General features: G+C 34.7%; 1 protein-coding gene across 3 annotated transcripts; it reads right to left on the bottom strand.

The window, feature by feature from the left end:
* Positions 1 to 765: 765 nt before the first annotated feature.
* On the bottom strand, positions 766 to 22,882 carry Cam (Calmodulin). Of its 3 annotated transcripts, none has more exons than XM_018012945.2 (5): positions 22,722 to 22,882; positions 21,926 to 22,125; positions 15,304 to 15,478; positions 8,625 to 8,867; positions 766 to 3,129 (listed from the first exon to the last, which is right to left on the bottom strand). In XM_018012945.2, exons 2-5 carry the CDS (start codon positions 21,926 to 21,928, stop codon positions 3,101 to 3,103), a joined length of 450 nt encoding a protein of 149 aa, XP_017868434.1. In that variant the 5' UTR covers positions 21,929 to 22,125; positions 22,722 to 22,882; the 3' UTR covers positions 766 to 3,100. The 3 variants fall into 3 exon arrangements, with proteins under 3 accessions (XP_017868434.1, XP_089328407.1, XP_017868435.1); XM_089472281.1 differs by lacking the exon at positions 22,722 to 22,882 and adding an exon at positions 22,574 to 22,592; XM_018012946.2 differs by lacking the exons at positions 21,926 to 22,125; positions 22,722 to 22,882 and adding an exon at positions 15,553 to 15,688.
* Positions 22,883 to 23,584: the final 702 nt, after the last annotated feature.

The raw sequence follows: 23,584 nt of genomic DNA, 5'->3' as shown, positions 1-23,584 counted from the left end.
TATTGTAATATTTAACGTTTGCCACTGCAAAAACAGAATTTATAAATATTTAAGACATTTGCTTTTTGTTAGTTCTTGTTTTGCTTGTTCTTGTTGCTTTCTTCTTTATTTTTGTTTTTGTTTCTTGTTGTTTTTTACTTTTGTTTTGTTAGGCAAATTAGCTACAAATTTGTTTGTCAAATGGTTTATTCAATTTCTTCCTTTTGTTAACTTTTTTGCAACATTTGCAATGGAAATGCATGCGCCAGAGTTGCCAGATCGTTGCGAAGCTTAACACAAAATCTCTTGGCTCAAGTGTTTTTTCATATTTTTGTTTTTTAGATAGAAAAATTCGTGTTTTTTGTATTCATTTTTTTAAATTTAAATTTTGTTTAAGTTTAAAGTTTTGCTTCATAGTTTGTTTTATTTTATTACATAGAGACCATCCGATCGTATATATATATAACTTGCTTTAGTTTAAATTTTAGTTTTAAAACTTGCACAAATTTTCACTACAAATTTTTAGTTTTTTTTTCTTTGTTTAAAAAAAGTTATAGAAAAGTTCATTATTGAGTTAATTTTTTTTTTTTGCTTATGGAACCCAAAGATTTTGTTCCACAGATCAAGCAAACCAAAAGACTTTTATTATATATATATATAATTATATTATAGCCGAATCTTTATATATAGGTTTATATATATTATACTCACAGTTGGTTTAATGCAGTGGGAGAAGAGAAAAGAAAAAGTGTGTGAAGATGCGCTCTTTTGTAGCAGTGTAGTAGGATAGTTACATATATATATATATATATATATATATATATGTGGAGAAGTTATAGCAGAGTTCGTTCAGCAAGAGCAACAATATAGCTAGAGGAGAGACGTGGGACGAGATAGTACAAGAGATATGAAAAGAAAAACTTAAGCAGAAAGTTTGTAGAGAAAGGAAACAAGAAGGAAAACGCTTTTTTTTCGATATGAAACTAAATTAAAGTACAGCTGTGTTCATTTTGCTTTTCATTCACATTTTTGGTGGCAACATTGTCTAATGATTATAATTTGCTTTTTCCTTTTTTCTTTTTCTTTAGATTAGCTTTATAAGTTAGGTTAGGTCTGGCTAATGCGCGCCGACGCTGGGTACAGTTGTGTTTGGTTTTTGTTTACTTTATCAATTGCGTGCATTGTTTCAGGATTCATTTATCGTAAGCTCACTTAACTTAAAAGAAAACCCCATAAATATATATAGACATATTATTATATAGGCACATATAATAATATATGATATATATATATATAACTATATGCTGTTTACTTTCATATATATATATAAATATTTATAAGTTTTAAGTTTTTATGCTGTTTTTGTTACTCCTTCTTCGTCGTCTAGTTTGCTATTAAGAGTTGTCTTCTTCTTCTTCTGCTGCTGCTGTTTCTTCTTCTACTTGCTGTTCCTCCTTTATTTATATATATATATATATATATATAATTTTATATGTGTGTGTTTGATGAAATCTTCTTCTTTTGAACTGCTTCTTCGCCTCCCTCGTTCTTCTCGCATATAAATATTTAATTTGTATATTCTTTATAATAAAATTATGTTAATTTATACATATAAGTATGCATATATATACATATTGTATATATATATTTATTGGTTAGTTTTAAGTTGTAATTTTTTTTTTTTTTGCTGCCACTTAAATTGCTACAGAAATGTTTTTATTTGTTGCGATTTGCTTGTTAAATAGATTTATGCTGCCTTCATCAGATATCTCAGATGTATATATATATATATATATATGATAATATATATATATAACGCTGTCAATCCATTCAAAACTTCAAAATAAACCCATCCTCAGCGCGCCAAAAGCTGAAACTCTGACCAGCCACTATATACATATATATTATATATATATAGTTAGACATATATATATGTATATATACGCATAAACATATATATATACACACATATTGCATAATTTTAATTTAATTTTATATCGAAAATGTATTCTTTAGTTGGTTTTTGTTTTTTTTTTTTTTTTGGTAATTTTTATTTGTTTTCTTTTTTGTTGTTGTTTGTTTCTTTATATTTATTAATTTTAAATTTAAATATAATTTAATAAGAAGAATTTGTTGTTTGATTTTACATTATTTATAATATATATATGTTGTATTTATAATATATTTTATTTCTGTTTGTTGTGTGTGTATGTGTGAGTGTGTTTTGTGTATGTGTGTTTGTGTGCAGAGCTGTTGTTGGTGTTCATTTCATTTTTCTCATTTTGCAAAAATTACAAATTTTAATTTCTTTTAATTAATTTTATTATTATTATTATTTTTGCAATGAATTTCGACAAATGTTTATACTTGAAACAATTTAATTTGTTCTTCTCTTGTTAACAGTTCTCTCTTGCCTACAAATGTCGCCGCCGCCACCGCCGCCGCCAGGGGGCGCTGCTGCTGCCGCCTCAGAGAATGGGCATTGCTGCCGACCCATAGAGGGCGCTGCATGCGCTACGCTTTGCGCGCGGCTTACACAAAAGTTCTGATTGTTTGTTTGTTGTTTGTTATAGTGTGGTATGCCTGTAGTTTAAGTGTAGTAGTTTAATTCTTTTCTTATAACATGCTTTTTGCTGTTTTGTTGTTGGTTTGCTGTTTAAACGGTGACTTCTTTAAGTTTTGCTGTTTGTTGTTGTTGTTGGTTTCTCGCATTTCTTTTTGCATTAAAATTAAGTGTGTTTTGTTGTTGTTTGTTTGCTTGTTTTTTTATATAAATTTTTTATGTAATTTTTTCTGGGTTTTTTTCTCATTTTATGCTTTGTTTAAATTTTCTTGCTTTGCGTTTTTTGCTTCGTTTAGTTTTAAGTGTAAAGTTTTCTTTCTTTTTGCTTTTGTTTTATAAGTTTCTTAAATGTTTTTTTGTTTTTTAATGTTTTTTTCTTTCTTCTTCTTCTTCTTGTTTTGTTGTTGTTGATGTTTTTTGCTTAACTCTTTGTTGTTTTTTTAAGATCTTTTATTGGGGTCCATAGCAACAGCGCGGCGCGATGTTCTTGCGCACAGCTACAGTCTTCGTCAACATCTTAAAAAAATAGAAAGGCTTAAAAAGAAATAATTTAACGCTTCACTTCGATGTCATCATAGTCACGAATTCTGCAAAGAAAAGGAGTTGAAGAGAATGTGATTAGTCAAGGGAAGTTTGATTCACAATTCATTCATTTCACTTCATGTTATATATGCTTAAATATTTACAGCCAACATTTACCCTGAACTTGTCTAGGTTACAATGAACTGCGATTACCGTTACACAGAAATAGCTAATCATTACACTAGCACTCGCCACGTCTTGACAGATGGGGGGAGGGGGGGGCAGAGCTGCAAATAGATGTGTCGTACGACGAAAGCTCCCTCTTTCCCTCCTCCCCCTCTCACCATACCAATAAAACCAAAAATCAACTAATCAATAAGACAAATAGTAGGTAAGTCACAAGATGCGCTGCGACGCTGACGCGACGCGACGCTGAATGACTGATGAAAAGCTGTTCGCGCGGACAAGAGCGAGAACAGAAATCAGGGGAAAATTTATTAAGTGCGCTGCCAGACACGCCAGATTTCAAAGAGCATATAGATGTGGGGAAAATAAGAGCTATTACAATGAATTCGAAGTTGAAATACCCTATGGAAATGGTATTCTAATAGAAACAAGGAAATGAAACATGCTCTATTAGTGAAATTCCCATTCAATTTATAGCTAACCCGCTGGCAGCGAGCCTTGCGTTTCATTCCAAACGATCCAGTTGCGCTCTAAAGTTGCCTCACTCAATTTGGGAATTTAAAGAATAGAGTTGAAGGCATGTTTCATGCCCGACGTTTCAAGAAATCTCCATCAAGTGAATGGACTTTCAGCCTATACTCTATTCCATTTACTGTGCTAAGTATATGTGCCGAAAATAGCAACTGCATCAGAGAAGGCGGCAGAGGAGACAAAGAGCAGACGAGCTAAAGATGAAAAGTGATCCAAGTGGAATGGTACAGCAGCGAGTGCGGACATTGTTCGATGTGAACTGTATGTTTTTCTTTTCCTGATAAAACCGGCAATCAGTGCAAACTTGCATGGTGTGTGTGTGTGTGTGCAAGTGTGTGTCTGTCTGTATAGCACTTCATTAAGGGGCATGGGTGGGTGCCGGTAGGGGCAGCCACACAAATTGGCAAACGTTGTCAGCGAAACGTTGGCTGATGAAACGATTCCGGGGCTGTTCGTTCGTGTCCCCGATTTATCAGGTGTTTGCATGCAGCTCCTAAATATAGACAAGTGACTGCCTTCACACACACACCACAGCTTCCCTCAGCCTCCACTCCCGCTTCCTCTGCTCTTTACACCCAACTGCATTCGCGGCGTTTGCCCGTGACTCTCTGTCTCTCTGTCTCTATTTCTCTCTATCACTCTCTCACTCTCTTCTTCTAGCACTTGTGGTCGCGCGCATTTTTGACATATTTGTAGCATGTGAAAAACGTTTGGCCTCTCGACCACAACAAATACGTAAGTCACAACATCGCAACGGACCACGTCACATGGCACCTGATTGTTCAAAAGACGATGCTGTAATTCATCTACACACGAGCTGAACAGATAATTGGATTTATCTCATAGCGGGCGTAGCCATTGGAGAGCTACGTATTTCATATTATTCCAAGTATTTTTCTGTTTCCATTATAATGGATAATCTATTTACAATTTCTTTTTTCTAGATTCTTGCCTCTCATATTGTTACTGTTCCACATGATTCTCCCACGATCTAATCAAATTTGTTTCACTTACTCCCACATGTTACAATCGAATTTATTTGCAATGAGTTAATATAGTTTAAAAGTTGATTTTCAATATGATTCGTTCCAATGTATAATATCATTTCAATCGAATCCTCTTCCATCTATTGAATCCACTTCCATCACACAGGGCTCTTCTGCTCTTTCTCCTGCTCACTTATATAGAATATCCGTTCCACTTCCAAGCTGTTCTCAACTTTTCCACACATTCTTTGACGATACCAATTCACTTTATAGATTTGATAAGAGTCAGTTCACTCTAGTTTCTCGCTATTAGCTCACAATCTATAAAACTGGATCATATAAATTCTAGTCTATACGACTTTTATATAACCCATTAAAATATCCAAGATTCCGCGCCCTTTGGCTCGTCAAATATTAAACAGTTTTAAAAATAAAACGTTATTAGAGGCCCAAACGCAACATTCGCAAAAAAGAAAGTCCAGAGGACACGCCTTGAACAACCTTTAAGACCTTTGCCTTTTTATTATCTTTCACAATATGCAAATGTTCGTTTGCTTGAGAACCCAACCCAAATCGAATCAGAAATTGACTTTTCGTGTTGGTCCTTGACATTTCGCACCCTTTTTTTTTTTTTTTTTGTTTTTGTGTTTGCCAAGTAAATTTTCTTAATGGGTTTTTTCCGGAATTTGTTTCATATATATATTTTTTTTGGGCTTGGGCTTTTGTTTGTTCGGCAATTAAACTAAAATTAAAACACTATTTTATAGTGTTATAAAACGCGGAAGACTTTTGATTTTTCTATGATCGCTGGGCCTCTTGGCTTTTGTGGCTCTGCTGTTTATCTTTCGTCGTTTTGTTTACATTCGCCAGAGCTAATTTTCGTTTTGTTATTCATTTATCTTTGGCATATTTTATTTTGCCGCGCTTCTGTGCTATTGCTGAATTTGTTTTTCTTTTGTATTTTGCTTAACATTTTATTTGATTTTCATTTCGGTTTTGTTTCTCCTATTTTTGCTTTTCGCCTATTTTCTGACAACATTTTTATATTTGGCCATGGGCCAAAGTAAGTCTCATCTTTGTGTGTGCATATACCCGATCCGTACCCATTATATAGAGAGAACTCGGGGTCCGGCCCCATTGTTTGCCATATTGCCATATAATTTTCTGTTGCCGTACACCCACCGTCGTTACCAACACAAGACAACAATAAAGACTTTCGTTAATTGGCAATAAGCAAATGGCAACAACTCGCATTTATTTATGTTATGCTCATTTTCCCATATAGTATATATAATACAGATATATATACATATACATATATATATTTGTTCGGCTTCTTGTCGGTCAATGTTCAAACAGCTCGCCAAAATTGCCTGCTAGCTGTGCTCTATTGCTCTCTCTATCTCTCACTCTCTCTCTCTCTTTCTTCTTGTTGTATTCGAATTTCTTTTGTTGTTCGGATTATTGCACAATATTTATATTTGAATTTAATTGTTGTTGTCTCACTTAAGCATTAAACATTTTACTTTGCGTAGGCAGCGGAAAAGCCCAACAAGAAATTATCCCAGAGAACCGATGAAAAATAGATGATAAATGTGCGAATGCGATCAAGTGAAGTGCGATACCTAAGAAAATAGCTCAATGTAATGGCTGACAGAGTAGAAGAGTAAAAGGAGCCACAGCTACAGCAAGAGAGACAGCAATAATACTTTAGAAACGAGAAATGAAACAGAAGATGTGGAACAACTGGAGAAGGAAAGAGGAGAACTCAGTAAGGAAATATAATGAGAGAACGAGCGGAAAATACACGACAATAAAGAGAGAGATAAAATGAGCTAGAGACTTAAATGGGAAAAGAGAGCAAGAGAGGGAGCAGAACAGACAGAGAGAGAGAGAGAGAGAGAGGAGAATTTCTGATCAAGATAATCTACAAGGATAAACTATTGATTGATGTCAGATCAAGTAATTATCTAACTATAAGTTATATTAAATAGATTTTCAAGCTTGTATATGAAATTCTAACAAGCCTTCAAACATAAAAAAAAACATTGTCGATTAATTCCCAGTAAACATCACAAAACCCAGCAAAAACTTGTTAGCAATTTTTTCCACACATAAATCAATAATTTTACGACAATTATGACCCTATTTAAGATAAGATTTCAAATGAAATAAACACAATTTACAGTCAATAAAAGTCATTAACAAACTCAGACTGTTATAGATTATATAATAACGTAATCGAAAGAAATTCGCACGTTTTGCAACACTTAAAACTGATTAATTTGCTTCCCCAATCGATGACTGTCAGTTCTATTTGTAGCTGATAATTTTTGCTTTATTTTCAACTTCCTTGAATTTGCATCAAGTTCTGCTTTTATTTCGGGTTAGAGCATAGGTGTAGTAGCACCTATTTATACAATATATTGTTTCACTTGGTTATTTTTATGTTCGGTTCATAAATTGTTTGTGATTAATCTATTTGATCCGCCAAAGATATTTTGCGCCAAACGATTTCTATTTGAACTTGAGGCAGAAAACGACTCTCGATACGCTGTATATGTATGTATGATATATATATATATATATATATCTGCCGACATCAGAGAAAGAGAGAGACAGAGATAGAGAGAGATCTCACATTATTTTAGTATTTGTTGTTTTTCTAAGTACAATCAAAGCAGACGAGGCACAAATCAGGACAGCGCAGGTGCCGAAGGGGGGCGGGTTGTCAAAAGCTGCGCGAGACGCAGCATGAACAATATCTTAACACCTTGCTTCTATATCTTATAGATTCCTTCCCATTATTGTTGTTGTAGTTGTATTTGTTTTTCTTCTTCGAGCTTTTGCTCAATTGAAAATTCAATTTTCAAGCAATTAAATTAAATTTCGAAAAATACACGAAAAGAAAAAAACATGCATTAGTACACAATGTATGTGGGCTATGATTGACTAATTGTTGCTCTAGACTAAAGAATTTTAATTCGAAGGAAACTATAAATTATGTATAAAAGGAGTTTATATGGAATCAAGGTATATTTAGTAAATTAGTTTAGCATTAGCAAATATGATCAAAATGTACCGATATTTTTATATATTTATTTTTATATTTCTTTATATTAATATTTTCATTATGTATTTTAACTATTTACTAGACGAAACTTTCTTGATCATTGATATGTACTTTATATAAATAACGAGGCAAATAAACCATAAACATTTCCAATAAATAATGCATTTATCAACAAACTCGAAAGCCTAATGACCACAATTTCTAGTGAAACATTCTGTTGATTGATTATGCTCAAGAAATTCTGCAGAAAATAGATTCTTGGAAAGGGAAGCCAATTCTAAACAGAGTGGAACTCATATATCGGATATATCAATTCAAGAGAATGAAACTCTAATCAGAGTAGAAATAATATATCACATAAAACCAACACAATTACAGGGTATTCGTATGCAATGCTGGGCACGCACTAATGAATCAGTTTTTAGCAAATCTCATGAGTGAAAAGTAACGAATGACAAAACAACTGCCAAAGTGTGACTCAAATACATATACTATGACTGTGCATCTGTATGTATGTGTATGTATATGTGTGTGATTCAATCGGCAGCTATGCCACTGTTTTGGCAGCGCAAAACGCATAACCCCAGCCATAAGTCAATTGTCTAACAACAGCAAATGTTGTGCGAATATCCAATTAGTGGCCCGACATGACATGACAATTGCAATTACAACAACAACAGCAACACGACACGCGACAACAACACACGCAGCTGTAAGCCGCTTAACGTCGAATGTATATGTGTCTATAGGTGTTTATTTGAGCTCTGCTCTGGCATTCGCTTACCTTCGTAATTGACCTGACCATCACCGTCGATATCAGCCTCACGGATCATCTCATCGACCTCCTCGTCTGTTAATTTCTCGCCCAAATTTGTCATCACGTGACGCAATTCGGCCGCTGAAATGAAGCCGTTGCCATCCTTATCGAACACTCTGAACGCTTCTCGAATCTCCTCTTCGCTATCGGTGTCCTTCATTTTGCGTGCCATCATGGTAAGGAATTCTGGGAAGTCAATTGTACCATTGCCTGGAAACCAAAATCAAACATTTTAATTAGTTCAATATAAATTGGAAATTCGTTTTAATCATAGAGGAATTATTGTCAATGCAGTTCGTTTGTGTTATTTGAATTTATAAATTTCTACAGAAATATTCGTTAATCCATATATATATAATAATATATATATAAACTTTTATAATAATTTTTTCATCTGTTTTCAGTTTCAGTTAACTAAAATTCTTTAAAGCCTCTTCAGAGGTTTTTTTTCTAAGACCTGTTAATATTTTATATACACTGTATACTCAATTTTGTTCAAGCTAAACTTTCCGAACCTTATGTATGCTCTTTTTGAACTAGCTCTTACACCTTGCTTATATTTCATTTCCATCATTCCTCTCAATCAACTTAACTTTTTGTCAGTGTTGCCAGACTTCCGTAAAAATAATCCTTACTTTAGTCGGAATATTTATTAGAACTAAAAACTCTTTAAATTCCATTCCTATTATACTTCGCTCTTTTAAACCAACTCATGTTTCATTCCAATTGTTTCAAATCCCAACTGCAATGTCTCATCAATCTTCTGTAATATTCTACCTCTACTTTTATTCCACTCACAACTCATTTGCATCTACTCAACTCTATAAAAAGTTTGCTTCATCATGAAATTCCCTCCAGAATCTTTTTTCTAGCAATTTATAAGGCAAACATAAATTTCTCTATTATGAAGTCTAGCAGCACTGACTGCCACGCCCACGCCCACGCCCACGCCCACACTGCACTATTTGTGTACCTGGCAGCTATATAAACTCAGGCAAATCCCCTTTGGTTTGCACACACAAACAGAAATCTTTTCATAGTCGGCAATCAAGCAGATTTTCATATTTGACCTGTGTCTGCTGGCTGAAAGGATTTGCCTCTTGTTTGTTTTCTTGCTGTTGTGGCACACGTGGCGTATGCGCAACATTTGTGACACTGATAACTTTAGCGCGTTGGTCCGGCACTGGATAAGATAAGGCCTGAAACAAAAACTTTTTCGGAACGGCTCACAAATGAAATGACCTCCACCACACAGCCTATGCAGAATGCCAGCCTTTAGACTAATTGAAAAAGTTTCACTTCACATTTCCCTTTAAAGTTTTGTGTTGTTTTACTTCCCACTCCCCCTCGCTCCTCTCTTGGTCTGCTCTTTACGTTTTTATGTCTCTCCATTGGCCAAAAAATGTGAAACTTTTCCTTGTGCTTAACCAGCAAAACTTTTGTGTCGAACTCTTGAGACCTTAATTGTTATTGACTCGACAAACGGGGCGTGGCCCGGGCCAAAAAAGGTTGCACTGAACTGTATCTGGTATATCTAACTAATGCCAGCTCTTTTAATGGAGCATTCACATTAATATTTACACAAAATGTTACGATTAGACAACTGTCTCGAAGGCCAAAGTTGAAGAACTTTGAGTAGGAAACTTTCTCAAAATCACTTTTCTTTATGCTTTCCTTTTGCCACATGTGAAAAACTTTTGAGTGTAGAATTTAACTAGCAGATATATCGCATTGAAAATCTAGTTTCTTTTGACTAAGTAATGCTAAGTTCTTTTGACTAAGTAATGCCAGCTGGAAATATGGTTCTAAATGGTTTTCATAAGTGTAATATTAAAAGTATATAAATATATATTATCATGATTAATGAAGTTTGCACGCACTACTTTTCAATTTCTCTTTTGTGGTCCATTCCTAAACATTATACTTAAAAATACCTGCTATTTAATATACTTCAATATGTTAACTGTTATACTTAATAGTCCCATTTTTATTATATATGAAGATATATTATTTAATTTCTCTACCATAGATATATTCATAATATTGAATTTACAACAATTTGGATTCATAAACGTTTCACTGGCTACTTCAGCCTACAGCTACACATTCAATCTAACTTTGATTTTCGCAATAGTGTTGTTAAACGTTGTTATTTAATGACTCAGTCAGTGTTATCCCCACTCGCCTCTACCTGTAGAAGTAACCCCAATTTCTGCCATCACCAATCACTCATTACAATCAATGCTACCCACATCGTTTAGCAAACATTCCACAACTCATACCAAATGTAAAATTAATGTTTAGCTATCGTATTTAATGGCCCCACACACACGCATAGCCAAGTCAATTATTTCAAGTTCAGATACAAATACAAATCAATTCACAAGTGTTACCTTCCGAGATTCCCGAACACAGCCGAAAAACAACTACATTAAAGCGCGAGCGCGAACAGCAAAATAAATAATGAAATGAAATCTTTAAAAAAAAATCCAGTAATTAAAAGCGAAAAAACAAAAATCAGGCAAAAATGTGCTTTCAATTAAAGAACACACAAGTATTATTATGATTATTGAATGGAACATTTAGAAATAATAAGCAAGGCGCACGAATATCAGCTAAAGCACATATAGCGGCAAATAAAGAGGCGCCAAAAGATAATTAGACGAAAAAAAAATACTGTAAACTGTTGCAGTGATCGACTGCAAGATACTCGTCTAATATGAGAGAATCATCTGAGGAAGTAATGGTATAAATATAACTGTCTGAGTCTGGGAAATTCAGTAGATTATAAATGGATTAGATATCTAGAGATTAGAGAATAGAGATTTGAAAATATAGTATACAATATAGACTTTTAGTTATTGCCAAATCGGCTCGCCCTCACTGGATCCATTGCACCGATATACTCTTCTCACTTAATTTTGACGAGTATAAAAAACAAATATTATAAGGAAATTTCTATTTTGAAACATTTTCGACGCGAACTATGTCGCTGATTTTGGCTTAGGATTTCCCCCAACAAGACGAGAGAGCTAAATACAAATTTGAGGCCATTTTCAGATATATACATATATATCTATATGGCTGATCGACTTTTAGACGCGCCTTAGACAGAAACACTTTTTGACAAGGCTCATAAGATGCTGCTGATGATGTTCATAATGATGATGATGACGAGCCTCTTGCCAATTCGTGTTGCCAATGTCTGGTTGCTTGCTTGGTTTTTGGTTTCCATTACCTCTATAGAGAGACGAGTCACACTTCCTCTATAATAATATGCCTACACATGCACACATATTATATATGTATATATATATATATATATATATCTTTGTATAAGTCGCAGACTCTATGCCCGCCCGCCTTGTCGTTTCGCAACGCTGCGCAAAAATTTTTTCTTGCAGACAATTTAAAATTTTAATAAGATTTTTTTTCAACGCTAAATTTAGTTGGGCAGCGGCACAGAGGGGTATGCGAACTCTTTATAAATAACACATTGGGATTCCTTATATCTATATATACACACATATATCGTTCTTCTCTGGTTGATTTTCATTCTATATGCCATTTGCATAGAGCTGGACAATTGCAAAGACTTCCAAAGACAACAAATTTAAGCGGAACAGTGGGGAGTCTCTCTCTCACTCTGTATTTCCTGCTGTCTCTCTCTAATGGCGTCGTTTGTATGCAGGCTGCAGTTCTTTTTTGTACGTCGCCAACAAAATTTTAAGTAATGAATGTTTAATGTTTCCGTCTGTTGTTCACAGACTACAAAAATTACACACACGAACACGTAGACAGGTGTGCGTGTGTGTGCATGCATATGTATGTATATATATATTTTATATAATTTGATGCACGAAATGCCAGATCGCAAAACAGGCGAGATAATCGCCATGAAAGCCACAGTAACTATATAGGAAAAACAACCATGTGAATAATACAAAACTGAATGAGTGCTAAACAAATATAAATAACTAAACTAAACAGTCAATACAGCATATATATATATAGGAATATTTCTATATATATAACATTTAAACAAATTACCATAATTAAGTTGTTTTTTTAATGACTCTGTCAGACAGTGTGACCAGCTCAAATGTATGTGAATTTTTATCTTTTTGCCAAATGCACTGAAGCGACAGAAATTTTATTTTTTTTTAACAATTAAAAGAAAAACAAGCATTTAAATTGTATAACTGATTTTACTGTTACAGAAAAGCAAATAAGAGTGACTGGAGATGCAATATGACATATATATGTAGTCATATATTAACTTCAAAACGAAAAAGTGCAAATTATTTTGCACAACTCGTAATAAAAATGTTGAAAATTGAAAAGTCGTAAATAAATAAAAAGTAACCATAAAAAAAAACTGAAAAATTTCCTACAATTCTGCTAAATTTAAAAACAAATGGTATTCCAGAATTCCTATAAATATTTATATTTTCGACCTATATTGACCAAATGTTTACTATATAAAATACATCGAATACAATGCATAATATTCATTTATTACCCTTCACGCTTGAATACATACAAAAACATACATCAATCACATGCCACACGTACGCACACATATATATGCATACTACTCCAACGCTCGCAACTTCGTTTTAAATTGCGAAACAGAAGCTCAACACGCTCTTTCTCCCTCTCTTATACACACACAGATACATTTATAGTTGTAAAATCCACTCTCTATCTTATTTGCCCTGAGCCAAGCAACAATCTATATTTAGCTCTGAACGATAAGCATCAGTCAGTCAGTCAGTCAATCTGTCATTCACTCGCTCGCCCACACCCGCCGCCTATCCACGCGCTCCTTGTGCCTGTTGTCCTCTTTTCTGCTGTCCGATTGGCGCATGCGCTGCTGAGCGCCTTTTGTGCAGACTTTGCCCTGGATTTTTCATCACATGCGCAGTCTGCACGTGAAAGAAGAAGCAGAGAGCAGAACAAGAACAGAACAAGAGCAATTGTAATTGTAAGTTATGATGCCAGCAGCACAGTCGCTGCAGACAGGAGCAGAGAGTGAGAGAGAGAGAGAGCAGCCTCTGCTGCTGTCAAATGCGGGTAACTTCACTTCGGCTAGCATTTCTTTCGCTTTGCACTTTCGTACGACAGCAGCGCAACGCAAGCAGAGTAGCGGTAAAGAGCAAAGGCGCTGCACAGAGTCTTGGGAAGAGCAGAGAGTGCGACTGCCTTACTTACTTTCGTTGCTGTTGCTGTTGCTGCTGCTGCTTCTGCCTCTGCTGCCGAAGTGGGTAACTTGAATTCTGTTCTGGAATTTCTGTCGCCTTGCACTTTGGCAGAGCAGCAGCACTGAGATTGAGAGAGACAGAGTGTTAGCTGCTGCTATAGCAATTGTTGTTGCTGCTGTTTCATCTGCCAGCGGATGTGGGTGACTTGATTTCGGTTTCTTGCATTTTTATCTCCTTGCATTTTTTACTCGTTACGCTTTGCACTTATCGCGCTGCTTGTGTATTTATCCGAGTGTGTATGTGTGTGTGTTTGTATGAGTTTTCTGTTGCTTGCTTGGGTGGGGCCTGTTTTATTTTTAAGCTAATTGTCGAGCTTTGAGCATATTATGCAAAAGCCAAATGCGCACACAGACGCGGGCGCCGACACACACACACACTCGCATTTGTGCATGCATAAAAAAGTGATTTATAATTTGTGAAAATTTATATAGCCCGCAAGAGCAAAAACAAATTATTCTCGACACATTTCACAATTGCTAAAAATACATATAAAAAGCCACACGAGCAGGCGCCCCAACGCCCCTCACTCACACTAACACACACACACACACTCTCCTTCCCTCTCACACTTGTTGGAAATGTGCAGTTGTTGAACAAGTTTTCATGCAAAAGGTGAAAAACCTCAACGGGCGACACATTTGGCGGCGTCTATCGCTCAATTTCTTTCAAAAAGAAACAAAATTGAAATATTTATTTTCATTTTGTTTTTCTCATTTAGTTTTTCCCAAATTTTCTGTAGATTCTTTGTGTTCCCAGTTTTTGGGGGCCTCTCAACCACCTTTTGTCAGGAATCCTGTGTGTGCATTTTTGACAGCAATTACAACAACAACAATACCAACAAGTATATGAACATTAGCCAGGCCAAATATTTTGTAATCTATTTTTAATGGCTATGACGTGTTTTTGTTGCATATTTTTAGCCGATCGCAAAAAGATCGAAAAGCTAAGAAAAACACAAAGAATTTCGTTGTCCGTCTTGTTTCTGTCTCGAGATCTATTCACAATTTTTGTTGTCTGCTGATCTCGTTCAAGAATAGATCCATACTAGGGTATATAATTAGCTTGAGAGAGCCAAAATATAAAGGGTTCAAAGCAATTAGCACATTAAGTAGGAATGCAAGAACTGAACCACAAATCTCAAGTGGAACTAATTCGAGAACTTGGGCAATCGAAAATTGATTTTCCCAATTGAATTTCGCGAAATCAAAATATGCATGTTCTTAGCATTAATACTAAATATAATATATAGTTTACGAATGGGACACAGAAAGAGAATTTAAAATACTTGCGAGAGTGCCTAAACTATATTTATATAGAAATTCTTATCTGCAAAAACCTAAACCTTTCGCTTCTTCTTATCAAATTGAACATTTTTAACTCACCATCGGCATCGACCTCGTTTATCATATCCTGGAGCTCAGCTTCTGTGGGGTTCTGTCCCAAGGATCGCATAACTGTGCCCAACTCCTTTGTTGTGATGGTGCCATCGCCGTCTTTGTCGAATAGCGAGAACGCCTCTTTGAACTCAGCGATTTGTTCCTCTGTCAGCTGATCGGCCTGCAAAAAGAGAATTCAAAATATTTTCTCAGTTTCACATTTCTATTTCGTTGTCTTTTTCGATTTTCAAATACCATAATTTAGCTTTCGATTGAACAGATTTTCTTCAATGTATATTTTATAATTAATTGCTGTCAAGCTTATGAAGTGTTTATGAATGATGACACAGTCGTCGACTACTTGATGTTATTTCAATGCCAACATATTAGGCAAACAATATTCCATATATATTTTACATACATACATACAGATATATATGTAAGTTGGCTACTATTTCTGGGTTAATCATAGATAAAGCCATTTCTTATAAACATTTTCCAAAAGCATTTCATGCAACTTTCCCAAAATTCAGAGGAATTATTAAAAACTCTAAAATTTTCCAAGTAATTTTTCAAAGAATCCCATTCAATTTTTCATTTACGGCCCAACATGTTGTACGCAAGTTTTGTGTGTTTCACTATTTATAAAAACAGAAACCTTACAAAAATGTTGGAGCAAATTAATTTTTAAAAAATTTTTAGTCATTTTTTGGATTTTCTAATAATATCTAGGCATTTGGAATAGATGTTCTGAACTGAACTAATATTTCTATTAGGAGCAAATAAAATTAGACCCCAAATTGAATGTTTTTCTAAATATTAAAAATGGTATAATATAAAAACATATATTTTAAAAATTTAAATTAGTTACAATGAAAAAATTACTTTATTAAAAACTCTATAGTCTCCGAGCTTTCCCATTTGATACCAAACGTATTCTACCCACATACTCAAACACTTCCGAAGTTAGCTATCTAACCATCTTTTATTTAGGCCAAGTACGTCAGCCATCGATCAGTCGTCAATCATAGTTTTATATACTTTTTCTTATAGGCAGCTATATACAGTTCGACAGCGTGCATGACAATTGTATCTATAAGAAACGCAATTTGCAATTATAATTTAATGCGCGTTTCCACCCTTCAGCGAAACCATAAAATGAAACAAAAGAGAACAATAAAAATGTTAGAGGCAAATATGTCGAAACATTCAGTCAAGAGATACGTCAAAGTAAAATTGGGCTTTGAATAATTTCGCATATTGTTTGCACTCAACAAAAAGGCGCCAGACATACAAATGTATATAAACATATACATATATATGTATAGAGATACAGTTGTTCTCATATCACAGCAATGGTATCTAGAAAAAAAAGGTGTTGGGTTCCGCTGACGTCAATTTACTTTTATTTTTTAAGGGGTCTAAAGTTTTTCGTATTCATATATGCGTAACTGAAGCTTTGTGCGCGTACTCAAGGTTCTCAGTTAGGGTATATTATGTTAAAGTAGAGCCCTTGGTTGTAGCATTTCCCTGAATTTGAAAACCAAAGCTCGTTGTCAATTGTAGCGTTTCCGAAACTAATTTGTTTTGACAGACATCAATTCAAATAATATACTATATAAAATCATATAGCAAGGCGATAAGGTCGGCGCCCCAATATTTACATATGTATATATAAATATAATAGAGCTACGACTCGCATATCAATAATATTTGTGATTATTTTTATTACCTACGTCAGCAGCGAATTGTTTCAAAATAATTTTTATATTTATTTTTATTCTATTCTCATCATATTTTTGGCATTGATTGATTTCGGAAACTAATGCTCGTAATGCTCGCGATGGTCGTAACTACCCTTATTAGATCAAACGCAAAAACGTAATACTCTGCTAGGTCTATTAGATCACTCGCATTTCATAATATTGTGAGATCATAGGGTTATGATGAGCTATTCTAAAGATAAACTAAACCAATCCAAATATGAAAATACAAATTACAATAAATCGATTTCTAATGTTAAAATCCATTAAAAAAATATTTAAAATACTATGAAAATTATGAAGATTATAAAAATTAAAATAATCATCTTTTAATTATAATTGATTAATTATAATTGATTATATATACACTAAGAATAAATATAAATAAAAAAATATATTCATCATAAGTTAATTATATACTTAATAATAATTCATAATTTTTGTAAAAATTATTAAAGGCAATTTTAATAAAAATCTACCATTCATTGCATTTATCGTATATTTTTTTCATTTTTGTATCTATACATTATAGAATTATAATTTCTATGAGCTCACTGCTAATTGCTCATTGTGACTCAATCAAAATGCAATTCTAGATGAAAAACAATTTGAGAGTTCACTGCAGAGCAATTGAATGTACATTAAAATATTCTTAGATTTCAGATAAGACTTATATATACAAAAAAAAAAGCACCACGACTATATTCAATGACAGTTCCCCGTAGCATTCCAAGTGCAAAGTTAGTTTAGGTTCACATTATCAATAAACCCAATATGTACTTATCTAATCAATGAACGAAACATAAAGAAAATCCACCTAATAAGTAGGCACACTTCCAACTCAAGGCGTACGAGTAGTTCGAGTGTTATATAAGCAATACGCCAAAATGTTTGCTGATGATATATATTTGTATATATGTATGTACAGGTACAATTTTATATGGACAACTTCCGCGGAGCTTAGCCAAAGAGCTAACGATGGGTGCTTTATCTAATCGTTGTCGATCACAATTTAAGAGCGCCAGGTGTATATATAATCTCGAACAATCAGAAATTAAAATTCTCTAAACTGATTGATAAGCTTATTTTATAAAATTTTTACTGCACACCAATTCAAGGTTTTAAGGAAAGTTGGGGCCGAAAAAATGTTGGACAATATTTTTAATATAAATAATATATAAATAAATATACATTATACATTATGTATTATACATTATATTTAAATTCAATATACCAGTTTTTAAAGTGAAATTCTCCTCTACAACATATCTTATGTTCGATATTTTATTATTTTCAATTCAATTGTCATCATACCACTGTACCTACTGTTAAATAGGTGTAGCGTGGGGCGTCAATTGAATTTGGGCTTATCGATATACTAGATAAAACAATTTTTTCTGCTTTATTTTCACATATAGATTTTGTATTTGCTTGCTCAGTAGTAAGTGTTGTTATTGTGTTTGATTATGTCATAAAAATGTGAGTCAAAGCGCCAAAGCCAGATCAAAGCCCAGCATGTTGCCTTATAAACAATATGGCAACGCCACCCACGCGTGCAGCGTAACCAGATCGCAGGCGCTGCCTAATTGTCAGGCCTTAAATTGCGCGTCCAGCTGACGCCCTCCTCTCGACACCTGGTCATGCATCTGTATAGGTGTGTGCATGTGTGGGTGCATGTGTGGGTGTGTTTGTGCTTACTTTGCAGGCATTGCACATGTGATATAAATGAAGCATAAACAATACTTTTAATAGCTTTCTCTAACTATAGCTGCCTCGCTCTCACACTTTTCGTCGAACTGTTTATTTCGCCCGCTTGCATTTGGCTGGGCCGAAAACCGGCAAATAGCGGTTTTTATTAATGAGTTTTAGCAACAATTTTTGTTTCTCTACTTCATTTAAGGCGAATCGACAAGTCAAAAAGAGAGTTGCCGGTTAGCCGGTGCGAACCGGTTAACATTGGCATTAAGGTCTATGTACATACACTCAGTCTTACTCATGTATGTGCCTATGCATGGATATGTATGTGTATATTGGTGTGTTGTATGTGTGTATTTTCAGCGAAAAGAATTGTTGTTCTAATGTGTTGTCAATGTTTTTTTGTTAGCGCTTTCGATGAAATCAGCCAAGTGAGTCAGAAACATAAAAGAACAGAACAGATAAAAAAAAAAGCAATCGACATTTAGCTTAACTTGATCCATCTTTTAAAATGGAAAAGAGGGTGCTGAGGGAATAAAAGAACAACAACAAACAGCAGAAACCAAACCCCCCGAATGAATCACATTTAATGCAAAACAAAATATTGAGCACGTAAAACGATTTGTTTTAATTAAAAGCTGTTTGCATTGTAAAACAACAAGAAGAAAACGCTAATTAAATTAGCCGAGGGGCAACGATGGGTGGGTGGCTGACTGCGTGTGTATTTTCTTATCAGAAAGCAAACGCAGCAAGCGCTAAAACCAAATAAAAAAAATTAAAAAAAAAAAAACAGCAGCAAAAAAATGGGATTATGTGCGGTTATTATGGCGACGTCGCCACGTTTGGCGTCTGCGGCGAAAAAAATAGACGAAAGGAAAATATATTTTTTCTGTTCTCTCTCTTCATTATGCTGCACGCTGCACACGTTAGCCCGTTACAATGAATTTCTTGTGCGAATGGCAAAGTAGAACAAGCAGCAACAGCAACAACAGCAACAACAGCAACATGGCCATACAGCAGCAGCAACAGAAGCCAAAGCAGAAAGCGAAACAGCAAAATAACCGCAATGCGGCAAATGAAACGGTTATGGAAGAAAACAACAAAACGTAGGCGCCGCAACCGACACAACAACAGCGAGAGTCAGAGAGTGAGTGAGAGCGAGAGCCACTGCGAAAACGCAAAAGAAAGCGCACGCAGATAAAAGTGCGCGGCCCGAGAGCCAAAAGCGACGCAGTGTAAAATACGATTGATAACAAATGTGCAGAGCGAGAGTAACGAAACGAATCGACACGAAGCGAAACGCAACGCAACCAGGCGCAAAACTGTGTGAAACGGTTATTGCTGAGCGAGAGAGTATGCGAGAGCGAACTAGCTTTGCTACTGCGCGCACATGAAACGGTTAAGTTGAGCAAGCCAACGAATCTAGACAAAGCAACGACCAGTAAGAATTCCAAAAGCCCAAGAATTTTTGCCGTTGCCTTTTCCTATTTTTGCTTATATGCTTCTTTTTTTTTCTTCTACACGTCCAGCGTGCCTAACCTCAATTTTCGCGGTAAATAAAGCGAAACGAAATACAATAAGAAACAACTAAAGAAAAAAAGCCGGTGGCGCTGCTGCTGGAAGCGTTGCTACAGCTACTCTTGTTGTTTTTGTTGCTGCTGTTGATCAATACTCTCTCTAATGCTCTCCCAAATACATTTTCCATGTATTTTTGAGTAGTGCAAATAAATGCTGATAAAGTGCCGATTGGCAACACACTTTTTTTTTGTGCTGCTGCTGATGCACAAGGCACATTATTTACATGTATTTGTGTATTTATGTGTATGTGATACAGCTGGAAGCGGAGCCGCTGCGACGCCTTTTGAATAGCGCAAGGGGCGCGCCGCAAAGCGTTGCTGATAACGAGTTTTTGTTTTTTTCATATTGCTGCTTTACTTTACTTTTTTTGCTGCCTGCTTTTAAGTTTGATTAATTTGGGGTGGGGTGAGGCGTTTCTGAGTAAGCGAAACTTGTTTTTTACAGTTGCACCCTTTGGATAATAGTGTAATATAGCAAGGGTGGACCTTTATTTGCGTGTTAATGATTAGCCTTGAATATCTCTCATGCAGTTGCTAAATTACAGAGAGGTGTAAAAATTTTCCTATTATTTGGCAATTTTTTATTTGTTGATACCTCGCACGAACTAATTAAAAAAAAAAAAAAAAATATATATATATATATATATATATATATATATATATATATATATATATATATATATATATAATATGATTTATCGATACTTTCTTTGAAATGTGCTATAAACATTAATCTGATGGCTTTTTAAACGAAATTAATTTCAAACAGACATAAAAAACAACTGGAACTAAGCAATTAAAATCAGGTTAAATATTAAATAATTGACATTATTTTGAGCTTGATTTTATAAGTCAATAATGGAAAATTCTGTTTTTATATTTTTATCTCAATAAAAATGTAAACAGAAGCCAAAATAAATTTGTCTTTTTATGTAAACATGTTTTGTAAAAATTTGTAAGCATTTTTTATAAGAGTAAAAAGTAGTATAGACATATATTTTTTAATTTGCAAATATTTGTGTTTGCTGCAAACATATTTCTTTAAATAACTACACAACTATAAACAAACTCAGCCGTTTATGCAGTTATAGCTAATGTTTACCTAGTTGATTTAGATAATTTGAAGAAGTTCAACTTGAATAAGAAAAAACGCTATCTATAATGATAAAAAAAAACTTATTCTCTGCTGACACTACACAAAGGTGAGTCATTAAAAAACTAACCCTCAGTACTTAAACAAATATGAAAAATACAAAATTTTACTGTTTTGGGTAGTCAAAAAACCAGTTTGAGGCATTTTAGCCAAAGGGGGTGCATTTCGGCACGGCAGCTGCTGCAGCGCTAAGGATCAAATGTAATCCAATTGGACTAACAAGTAATTCGCGCTGACACACACACGCATTCATACATACATGCACACACATGGGCAAGCGAGAACACATGTTCATTTTTAACCTTTGTGTCTTTGAGATTTCGGCAAATTGTTGAAATTTCAATGGAAACATTTGTGTAAACAATACGAAACAGAGAAATGTGGAAATTTGGAGAGAAAGAGCAGATACCGGGAGGATTTCGAATTTTTTTTTAGCTTACCATTTTTGTTGTTGGGTTTTTGTTGTTGTGTTTGGAAAGAAATGTAGCTAAAGGTTAATCCGCTGCTGCTGCTGCTGGCGGCGACGACGACTTTTTTGCTGTTGTTGGTATGTGTGAGTGGAATTTACGTGGACGACGCGCGTTCAACGTTTAACTTGTAAATTGATTTGCGTTTTAAGCAAATTTACTTTAATAACACACTGTAAAAGATCGAGAAGAAGAAGATGTTGAGAATAGTGCACATGAAACGGAGCAACAGTAGCAAAAAAATTCACACACACACGCACGCACACCCGAAGAACTATAGCAGCGTCGTTGCCGGCGGCGAACACAAATGAAATGAAGGAAAATCAAGGAATGATGTGAGGAAAAAAAAAAGAGGCGACAAAAATGTTAGCGTTGACGTTGACGTCGACGCTGGCAGCGACGCTGCTTATATTCTTCTCTTTTTTTTGTATTCTTTCGCCGTGGCAAATTTCTTGTTGCTATTTGTTGCTCTGCCGAAATTTTGTATTTTTTTTCTTGCGTATTTTTTTTTCTATTGTGCGATATAATTGGCGAAACACACGCGCGCACACTCGTTTTTAATACATATGTATGCAAATTGCTCGATTTCGGTTTATACAAATATTTATATTTGTTTAATACATTTGGATTTCGTTAATTTTGTGTTGGCTTGTTGTTTTGGAAGATTTTTTGGCCTGACTAGAAGTCCCCTTTGCAACTTTGTTGGCTTTTGTATATTTTATAATTTATATTTCTTTTTTTGATAATTTTGCAATTGTTGGTAACTCACGATCTGAATCAGAACTTGCGTCCGTAACGGTTGACAACTCAATTGTAACTGTACCGTTTAAAAACCGTTAGCGTACTACAATAAATTCGTGGTGTTCAGCTGTTGTTCGGCTGCAAAGATAATGTTAAATGATGGCTGTTACCTGCTCAAATGAGCTGCATTCGCTCACGACACTGCTCAAGTGAGCTGCTAGCCCCGCTGTTGTGCTCAATGGCGCTGTTAACTAACATAACTGCTGTTAACTTGCTCTCGCATTGCTGCAAAGCAGTAGTTGAGCGAAACGGTTCGTGGAGCGAAACGGTTCAGTTGCTCTCTCCATTGCGTTTTCTAGTTTTCGTTGCGTTTGCTGCTTTGCGTAAACGCTATAAAAAATAGAATAAAAAACAGGGGAAATGCGAAATGAAATTTTGAGGACGATTTTTGCAAACAGTCGCGCCGGCGCCTTTGTGGGAAAAAAATTAAGTACATTCCAATTGGAATTGTTTATATATTTTATTTTTTTGGTATTTGTATGGCACGATAAGAGCATAAATTGTTGATAACAAGGATTGCTCCTTGCTATCGCGGGATAAACTTCATAACACATCTGATCTTTTCTCTACATGTACATATGTATGAATGTATGTGCACGAGTATGTAAATAAAGCAAGTTTTTGATCTTGTATATATGTATGTAAATACATACATACATACATACATATGTATGTACATTAATTCAAACATACAAGCATATGTGTGCATGTAAGCTCTTATGTTATGCCATTCACATGCCTGCAAGTATTAGTTTTTTGCATTGGTTCGATTTTTGAGCCCTTCTTTTGGTCAATTTCTACCCCTCGTTTTTTCACTCTTCTTGCTTTTTT

The sequence above is a fragment of the Drosophila arizonae genome, chromosome 5, assembly GCF_054131065.1.
Source record: "Drosophila arizonae isolate 15081-1271.41 chromosome 5, UAZ_ARI_1.0, whole genome shotgun sequence".
In the NCBI taxonomy this organism is placed as follows: domain Eukaryota; kingdom Metazoa; phylum Arthropoda; class Insecta; order Diptera; family Drosophilidae; genus Drosophila; species Drosophila arizonae.
This window is presented reverse-complemented; position numbering and strand designations above follow the sequence as displayed.